Source organism: Buceros rhinoceros, unplaced genomic scaffold, assembly GCF_000710305.1.
Source record: "Buceros rhinoceros silvestris isolate BGI_N320 unplaced genomic scaffold, ASM71030v1 scaffold4688, whole genome shotgun sequence".
Lineage (NCBI taxonomy): Eukaryota > Metazoa > Chordata > Aves > Bucerotiformes > Bucerotidae > Buceros > Buceros rhinoceros.
The window spans coordinates 647-10,280 of NW_010426211.1; the positions used below are offsets into that span (position 1 = coordinate 647).

Below are 9,634 nucleotides of genomic sequence, written 5' to 3' on the forward strand. Positions count from 1 at the left end.
GCAGCGTGGTTTGGGTTTTGGACCAGCTCGTGCAGTGCGGGAGGAAGGAAGGATTTGTGGGCTCTCAACTTACATCAGTGTGGAAGTGGGATGAGCAATAGGGAGGCTGCTCTCCTCCTAGCACCGGTGTAACCGCTCCTGGGAGTGTACTGTGAAGAGTTAGAGAAGCGAGGTTATGTCACCTTACTGTGCTGGTCCAGATTTTTGATGATGGGGGAAGCTCAAGCTTTGATTTGTGCACAGAGCTAGTGACGAGGAAATGTTCTGGAAAAAAGGCTTTTTTTTTTTTTTTCTCCTCCCCCACTCTATTTCATCATTTCATTGATTGGATTCAGCTGCATGCTTCATTTTTTAAACAATCCTTACTTCAGACTCTTAGTCTTACAGTGCTGTGGGAATATTTCCAGGGCTGCAGAGCTCCTACACATGGCACATGGGCAGCAGATCCTGGCACACACTTCACAACTGCTGGTTGCCATGAGACATTTAAGACATGAAGTGCAAGAGACAGCGTTGGGTCCTGTGGCACAGGGAAATTTGGGAACTGCAGCTATGCACTGGTGTACTTCAACACTTCATTAATAGCTCACTGTGTGTCGTGGTTTTTTGTGTTTAGGATGTCCGAAGATTAAGTGCCAAACGCCAAAATGAGCGTGACTTCGTGGTTCTTGGTGAGCAGCACTGGCATTCGCCATCGGCTCCCTCGGGAGATGATATTTGTTGGCAGAGATGACTGCGAACTGATGCTCCAGGTAATGTGGCTTTTTGTGGTTATTTCTCCTGAAGATGCAGGAGGTGCGACTGTAGTGCTGGGGATCTGTAGAGACCTTGTATGCTTTCTTCAAATGACACCTTTTGAAAGGAACTTCCTTTTTTATGTTAAGTCTGTGGTTCCCATTAAGACTTCCTGTGTTCATGAAAGTGCAAGTGAGGTTCCTTTCAAATTGCCATGTTGTCAGATGGGTAGGAGCTGCAGTGGTGGGAGATTAATCAAGCAGATTAACTATCCTGATGCTACTAGAAGTAATAAGCAAAGACATACCATTCTGTCCTGATCCGCGATTATGCTGCTGGGTTTTGTGGCTTTTAATACGTGCACTGTTTACTAGTAGGTGTGATTGGGGGCAGGGTTTTTTGTTTACCTATTTTTCCCTTTGATTAAATTGCTAGTGATCGTATGTCTCTTTTAGGTGTTTTTTTTTTTTATGGTGGGAAATGCTGATGTTTAGCGGGTTTGGTGAGGTCAGTAAAGTGGTGACCTCTTCCCAAAGTAAATCATGTTATTCAGGCAAACCTGCAGCTTCTGTTAGTGCTTCCGATACCAGCGTCTGTCTCTGCTGGACCTAATCCAATGTGTCTGAAGTGTCATCTGTGGTCTGATGTTTGACAGCATAGTGTAATGGATGTCACTCCAAATAAATGGAGCTGGAATCTTACAGAGCTTTTGACAGGAGCATTTTACCTCCGGAATTTGTAAAGCTCAGAATTAAATTGGTGTTTCTGTTAGACCCATGCCATGACTACTTAAATGCAAAAAAAGTTTCATTGTACCTGCCTGTCCCCCTTTTGCCCCTTTACAAAGGTGTCAAATGTGCCTGTTGGTGCAAAATTAAGAGGCTGCCGGCACAAGGGGGACTTCCCTCCTCCTAATTGCCACTGCTGGCCTGGTCACAGGTATGTCCTGAATGCTTTGCTGATGACCTGCCAAGCAGGCTGTGTTTGTAGTTACTGCAGGGGTTTGTATATGTCAGCAGGAGGTCTGTGCAGGGGGCTAGAAGTTCTTGTACCAGGTGTACTTGGAAGACAAGGGCTGGTCTATCTGTAATCAAATGTTAGTGTCCACAAAAGGAGAGCTTTTGGTGTTTGTAAGGCTCTGGGAGCTGGTAGTGAATGGCATGGCTGTGCTGCAGTGTCAGAGTCTGAGCATACTCAAGTTCAACAGCAGAGCGTTTGTTTGGGTTTTCCCATGAATCACACTATCTTTCATTTCATGTTTCTACATGTCTGAGTGATGAGGCATGTAAAATGAGACATTAAAAATGTCCTGTTATTTTTCTGTAAGTCTTACTGCTCAGAAACCTCATTGCTGTGTTTTCTCATGACTTCAAGGGAGAAAACAGACACAGTGGCCTTGGTTTCCAAAAATGGCCTGAGTTTTAGGGTGCTCACCTTGATACCTTTTGAAGGTACTTGATGGTTTTTTTACTGTCAGGTTTCAGCACTCTGAGTCGCTCTGTCAGCACTCTGTCTCAGGTTGTGCACCCTAAGATATCAGTCATGCTTAAAATGCATTGCTTGTTTCTCTGGTTATATGGGGTTAACTGGACAGCAGAGATTGTGAGCCACCCCATTCCACACAGACTACTCCATGCTTCTTTGCAAGCCTGACCTGGCTTGTCAGTGTTGTGTGTCGACTAACAGTCTGGTGAAGCTCTGCACTTTCCATGCTCTTTTCTACATGGTAAGTGAATTGATTGCTGGAGGAGCCAGCAGTTTCTGTTAGATTGAAGCAGTTGTAGTTGGGGGCTCATAGATGGTGGTGGTATTAAAGGAGCTTTTCATTATTTTGTCAGAATTAAGTCTCTGGATTGTCTGTAGAAGATAGCTGCTTATGTTCATGGGGTGAGTTACATGTGACCCTTTATAAACATATTACTTTACTATCTCCAGTAATAAAGCTTTTTCTCGGATCACACGTAAGGTCTTATTTTGAACAGCACAGCAGATTTTTTTCCTAGCCTTTTGCTTATAAAGATGTTTTCCAGAACTACCTTGGGCTCCAAGTGAGATGCTTGTAGTAAGACTCAGTACTGAAGAGAGTCTGTGACAGAGACTTGACATCAAGCAAAATTCTGTGTAAGCAGATGGAGGATGAGATCTAAAAATAGGCTTTTTTCCTACTGTGACTGCCCATGTCACAAAATTGTTGTGCAAACTGGCACCAGCATTTGTCTTGGGGAAAGCTTAAGGAGCAGGGCAGTTATCAGAGCAGATGGCCAGAGCTCTTGTGCCAGTGTTTACCCCTGTAGTATTTCTGTGGCACTGACCCTGAAGCCTTGTATTCACTGCACAGTTATTTTGCTCATATATTTCAAAATATTCACGTTTAATCCCTTAAAGTGCACAACTGGGAGCAGACTGACAGTGTCTGAGGAATGGACTGGATGACCCTGTCCATGTTTTTTTTGTCTCTAAAGCTGTTACTGCTTAGTGATTTCATCGTGATGTGGTTTGTGGCTCCCTGTTGAGACTGTATATATTAGATGACACGCAAACATAGGATGCAGAGATAACTTGGGTCTTGGGGACTTTGCAGTCTCACCTTTCTGATTTTACTGTTTTAGGAGTGTCTTGTTGTTTGATATTTTCTTGGAACGTATTCTCTCAAGGTATTGGGTATTCTTACCTGAACAGCAAAAAATGATGGTTTTGTCACCAAACAGTCAAGTTTCTGTTTCGCCTGCATTTACTTATTTCATACAGGTGCTGGATTTGCTTTCTGGTTAACAAAGGGGTGAAGAAAACCAGAGTCTATAAGCTTAAAATTGAGTAGGTTTAAATAATGGAGAAACATAATCTACCTTGAAATCTTCTGTACCTACTAAGAGGATTAGAAATATTTTGAATGTTTTTGCAGCACTGTAAAGCTTCTCGTAAGTGCGAGATTTATATTGGGTTTGAATGTTAATGCATGGGCAACAATGCCGTGTAGCGTAGCTTGGCATCCACCACGGTGTTATGCAGAGTCAGGGGCTCAGTTCTGCCCTTTTTCTGAAGAACGGCACTTGCTTTCTTCAACAGTTTCACTGTCTTACCTCAGGTAACAGTCAACAAACAGCAGGAGTGTGGAAATCTGGACCTTTGTTAACTTGCACTAGCGTGGTTTTTTTTTTTTCTGTGAAGCTTGGTGGTTGGAAGTAATTCTCTGGAAAGGTTTACTTTTTTTTTTTGACCAAAAATAAGAGGTTGTTTTTTTTTTTTTTGGTCGGTCTTGAACAAATTAATTCTTCTCCCTCCCTCATCCTTCTTGGGAAATACAGTTGCCATCTTTATCAGCTTTGATCATTTGCTTAACGTGATGGGTATATACTCAGGGGACATTTGCAAACTCAAATTTTCCCCTTAACCGTTAAAGCCTTCCCCTCTGCCCCTAAACAAAGCATCTTTTTGCATTTTTGCTAGGTGTAAAGTATTTAACAGAAGGGAAAGCAGGGTCATGATTTCCCTAGTTTTGTGTGAGAGAGCCAAAGAACAGTCTGCTCCCACCTATCGAGAAATGACGACCAGTGGGATTTCAGTAGGAACTGCTGGGACAAACATTTTGTTATTTGTATATCTTTTAATATTTGTATTTAATATTTGTATTTATATTGTATTTAATATTTGTATATTTTTGGGGAAAACAAAATGTTTAGCCAGTGCTCCCTTTTGTATTTCGCTCTCTTTAGAGCAATGGTTTGGCCATGCTATTGTCCTAGGAGGGGTGAGTTTGTACTCCTGGGTGTGAGTGACAGCAGAGCAGGTGCAGATGGCCTGGTGCTCTCTGTTTGATGTCTTTTTCATGAGTGCCTTTTAAGACAGCTCAACACTTGCCATCAGGAGACTCCAGTTGCTTATAACTCTGCTAAACTTTGTAACTGCTTGGGAAGGCAGTTTATTTTCTAGGTGTCTGTTTTAGGCAGCGTGTTCTGGACACGATCAGCTCCCTTCTTCAGTCTTGCTGTGAGCAACTCAGAAGAATGCTGTTCTCTTCATGAAGCCTGTTTAAAAGTGTGTTTGACCTGTTCTCTGAAATTCTGTCATTGTAGAGCTGGTGTGTGTGTGTGATGCTTTTTGAGAGTGAATGCCTAGGTCAGGGCCAATTTCTCCTCCCCTCAATCAATAATCTAAATGTGTTTGACCAAGTTCCAAACCTTTGAAAAAAGATTAGAGTTTGCATGTAGTCAGCAGGGACTTGCTAGGTGCTATTGTCTTAAGTCATATTTCATCTGGGAGTGAGGTTGGTGAGGAGATGGATTGGAGATGGGGCAAAGAGGAACTAGGTGCAGGGATGCACAAGGGTGGGGTTTCGATGTTAGAGCAACTGCTCTAGGTTAGAGCAACTGCTCTAGATTAGATCAAGGTTCATCCTGACTCAGAGAGTGGTCAAAGCAGCTGTCGAGGAAAGTGTGAGGACAAGCCAAGAGCGTAATAATACTTCCAGAATACTTGCTCAACCTCTTGACCTGTGTTTTAGAAAGCCAGAGGCCAGATCTTTGCATGTAGTTGTTGGATTTCTACTCTATAAAGCCTCACCAGGAGAATAGGATTTGGCTGAGCAGGGAGGCACAGTGAGGAGACTGTAACTGTGCAGAGTGTGAGAAGAAGCACAAGGACTTGAAAAAGCGGAGGGTGGTGCATATAGGGCCGAAGCTGTTCAGCTTGGGAAAAGTGGACATTGCAGGACTTGTATGCCAAGCAGCATCTCCCTTAGGCCTGAGGTGGGTCAAGACTTGCTTTTATTCTGGTGTCAGCAGATAGCTGTGAAAGCTACTAGCCAAGCATCTGTCACTGGTCCGTATGGGCCATTGCATGCTGCTTATGGTATCAATTAGTCAGTTTAAGTGCTGGGGGCTTGTGAGCTGAGCATACAAGTTCCTTCTGCTTCTGAGTTGGATAAATGGTTACTTGATACTGCTTCAGTAGTAATTTCCCTCTTCTTAACGTGCGCTGGTAAAAAGCTAGGGAATTACAAGTGTTGTAGGCACTGAAGGAACATTCTTCCGGCTGCAAAGTCAAGTGTTTATAAGTGCGGAGCAGTTACAACATGCGAGTGTGAAGATTGCCGGTGTAATCCTGCTTCTGCCCCTGTGTACATAGGCGTGAAGATGCAATCTGTTACTGTGTTGTTACCAGATATTTTTTTCCCTGCAGGATCTGTTCCATGTTTGGTACATGGGGTGCACAGCGCACTCCACAAATAACACAGTGTGGTGGTGACCTCTGCATGTATGTGATGTCTGGTCAAATTAAGGTTTCATTGACCTGACATATCCTACCTTCCCCAGGCCATACTTGGCAATACAGTGTCTCTCCTATGTAGTTTAGTAGGTGTATACATAAACAAGAGCAATAGGTGTGGTTTGTCTACAGCATTATGCTGGGAGGAAGCAGATGGTGTGAACTTGGTAGATTACCTTTTTCCTGTACTTCTAGGTGAAGTCACTGTGGTGCAGAAGTCATGTCCCTCCATCACTCAGGTATTTTCTGCATGCGGAACTCCCAGTAGAAGCCATGGGGAATCTCTCTACCTTTTGCATCCTGATCTCCTTCCCCATGGAAATGCAGGGCTGGAGTGGGAAGACATAGTCAGGACAGGGCGGTGCCCTGCTGGTGCTGTTTTGCTGCAGTTATCCAGAGGGTGTAAACCAGCATCTAAGTTAGCCCCTGGGCATTGGGAATTGCCAAGAGTCATTCAGTAGGTGTCACAAGGGAGGTAGGTGTCTTACAGGCAGAAGGGAAAGGATCTAGCCTTGGGAAGGCTCTGGTTTTTTCACAGGTAGTGTTTCTAGGTGCCTGGGCAGTAGTAACAGTAGGAGGAAGGATGCACGTCTCATATTTCCATGCCTAGAGTTGTTTTTTTGGCTCTTGCCTCTCCCATTGTTTTCTGTTAATTTGCAGTTGATGGAAGGGGGAGGATTAGTTGCCTGATGAAATGTGGGTTGAGGAGGCTGGAGGCAGAGCAGGACCCACAAACTTGGGTGAGGATTTCATTGCTGGAGGCAGGGTAGGAGAGAGGTGATGGTGGTACTGCAGGCAGGTGGTTATTAGGGGTGAGAGGGCTGCGTGCGGCTGGCAAGGTGCTGGAAGCCTGGCCTGCGGAAAGAGTTTTTGGTCCCTCTCCAGACTGGACAGGGATAAAGGGGACCCCTTACCTGTCTGAGATCCTGATCCAGGCACTAGTGGGCAGCTTGAGTGCCCTACAGAAATTCAGGCTTCTGCTCACCTAAGCTGATGCTTTTCTATGCCTCCTGGGTGGCCATGTAGCATGAAGAGAAAACCAGTGTATCTGTGGGCAGCGTGTTCCCTGCCTCCGGTCAGGACCTGATCCTGGGCCACCTGCACCAGTGCTCCACTTTGGGAAAAGAGAACCACAAAGAAAAACGTATTCTACCCCAAAATAAGGGTTAAGTTGTTGTGGGAACTATGCCAGCCTCCAAATCCCTTTGCCAAGCTGTGGGGATTACAGTTTCATTTTCCTGGGGGATTTCTCTCTTTTGTTCGGTGCCTTATTTTTTGCATGAATGCTCAGGCCCTGGTCCTGCCACAGAGCCACTAAGCCCATGATCTTGACTGCAGCAAATCTGAAGGGAGAAGCTTCTGCAGCTTGGGAACTGTGAAGTGAGTCCAGCCCCAGGATGAGGTGGCTACACTTGCTGAAGGGACATTGTCTGCTGAGGCAGAGTCATTTCGAAACTGGCAGCACATTCCCCTGGGAGCAATCAGGCTGTCTCTTGGAGGGGGTGTCACACTCGCAACCAGCCTGGGGCAGGACAGAGCATTTACTAATACTGTGGAAAAGTACTGAAGTGGCCAATGTACAGAACTCTGTGAAACTCATTGTGGTGAAAGAGGGAGACCTAGTGATCGTATCTGCCATGAAATGTTATCCAGGGTTTTACTTTTGAGGAGAAAAATCGTGTTTCAGGCCAGAATGCAAGGGAATATAATTTTAAAAATTTATTTTAATTTAGCTTTGTCTGTTTCCCTTCTGAAGTGGTACGCTAGGAGAGGTTTCTATTTCCTTACTGGGACACTTGTGCAGAGCACAGCCCTGGCAGAAATGTAACCTGTTCACTATGGAAACTATTTGAGCAAATGTTTATTGCACACTGCCACCAGAATGCTGCAGTTACCTTGTGCCAGACGGGCACTGCAGACTGCAGTGAGGAATAGGGAAACTGCTCTCGTTTGTTTATTTTATCTCCGGTACCACGATGCCTCGCGGCGCTGGCAGGGCTGAGGTCCAAATCTCAGCCCTGAGCAGTAGGTTTTTGCCCGTGGTGATTCTCCTGGGGGAAAAGCAGCATCTGTATCCTCATAGACAGCTGAGCTGTGTCTGCTCCCTGGCCCTGTGGGGAAACGCAGGCTGTCTGGCTGTATTTCTCCCCCTGCCTTCCTGAGCAGGTCTCGTTTCGTTGTGGGTTTTGCTTGGCATCTCTGCAGCACGTGCGTTCATCCTGAGTGCCCTCTTGTACGTATCAGACCCTCTACCAAACACACAGCTGCTGGGTACCTGCAGCATGCATAGCCAGCGTGAGACTTCCGCTTGCTTCGGAAGCTGCTTCTGCTGATGCTAAGCAAGGGCTTTTGCTGATGTGATGTGCGTGCTTTTGAGAATCGCAAGCGAGCTGCCCGGTGGCATGTCGGATTGGAGACTGATGATGCAAGATGTTGGTGCCACTATGGGACTGGCAGACCCAGAGGTGCCATTTCTGTCTGTGATTTGGACTACCTGCTTAATCTGATTGTGGAAGAAACAGGAGGTCTAAAATACCTCTGTCTTCAGATAGGTGCCGCATGTGCATTTTGTCTGCTAGGTATTTAAAATGATGCATTGTAGATGGGACGATGGAGAAGCAGGACAGCCTCGTATTAGGAAGTGATTTGAATGTCTGGAGATGCAAGCCCTGGAGGAGCTCAGGGTAGTAACAAATCAGCAACAAATTTTCCCTTCAGAGAAATGTAAATGTTGTTAATCAGAAAACCACAGGTTGTGTTTTCCCCAGAGCTGTTTTCATTTGACAACGGGTCCAGTGTTGGGACACAGTGAGAAGGCTGTGTTCTTCCTTCATTCCCAGCATCTCAGGGTGTAGTCTTATTTCTTGCCTGCAGATGACTAGTGCTTAGGAGGACACCTCCCTTCCCTGCCTCTCTTCCCCTTCTTGATCTCTTCTGAGGTGTTCCAGTTCTCTCTTTGCTGGTCCAAGCAGAGTCTCAGTGATCCCTGCCAGGATCCTTGTTCAGGAGTGCTGTGCACCCCATTGCAAGTGCTTTTCTGGTGAAACACACTAACTGTGAGAGTGTTCCAGTTACTTTCTGCTTTTGACATCTGGGTATAGGCACTCCAGGGTTTTTCAATGCTTAACTGGAAATTCAGAACTTTTTTCTTTCCACTTGGAGCCCTGTGTCCACTCCTGATGTGGATCAGTCTTGCCTTTTGTTGTGGAGGTTGTGATTGGTCACGAATAAGGATCAGTATCTGGTGCAAGCGTGTATTTAAACTAGGGATTCTTCCTATATTTGTGATTCAGTCAACTTAATTGAAGCTTTTCAACTTACAGGTGCCTAAACTCTTTCCAGTGGAGCTGCAGACCACTGGGAGCTCTGCACCCATGCGCTGCTCTGTAATATCTGTTGACTCAGGCTTCTCAAATCGCTTTCTGTGATTCAGTGGGTCATGCAGTAGTCTGGTCTGCTGGGGTGAAGTGACTTCTGCAGGACTGTTCTCGGGCTCTTGGCTGTTCCTAGCCCGTAAACAGGCTCGCCTGTTCTCTGGAAGCGGGGTTGGGGCAGTCTGCTCCTCTCAGAGAACAAAAGCATGATCAGCTGCTAGGTTGTTGCTGACACTGCACGCAAAAGCGGTTTGTGGTAA

General features: G+C 45.5%; 1 protein-coding gene across 1 annotated transcript in view; it reads left to right on the top strand.

Annotated features, from left to right (window-relative positions):
* Nucleotides 1–647: 647 nt before the first annotated feature.
* CEP170B (centrosomal protein 170B) overlaps nt 648–9,634 on the top strand; it is a gene marked incomplete at its 3' end in the record, with an annotated part of 46,841 nt that continues 37,854 nt past the window's right edge. The window contains exon 1 of the mRNA XM_010141413.1: nt 648–752. Within this exon, the coding sequence (XP_010139715.1) occupies nt 648–752 (105 nt within the window). The remainder of the gene's footprint in view (nt 753–9,634) is intronic.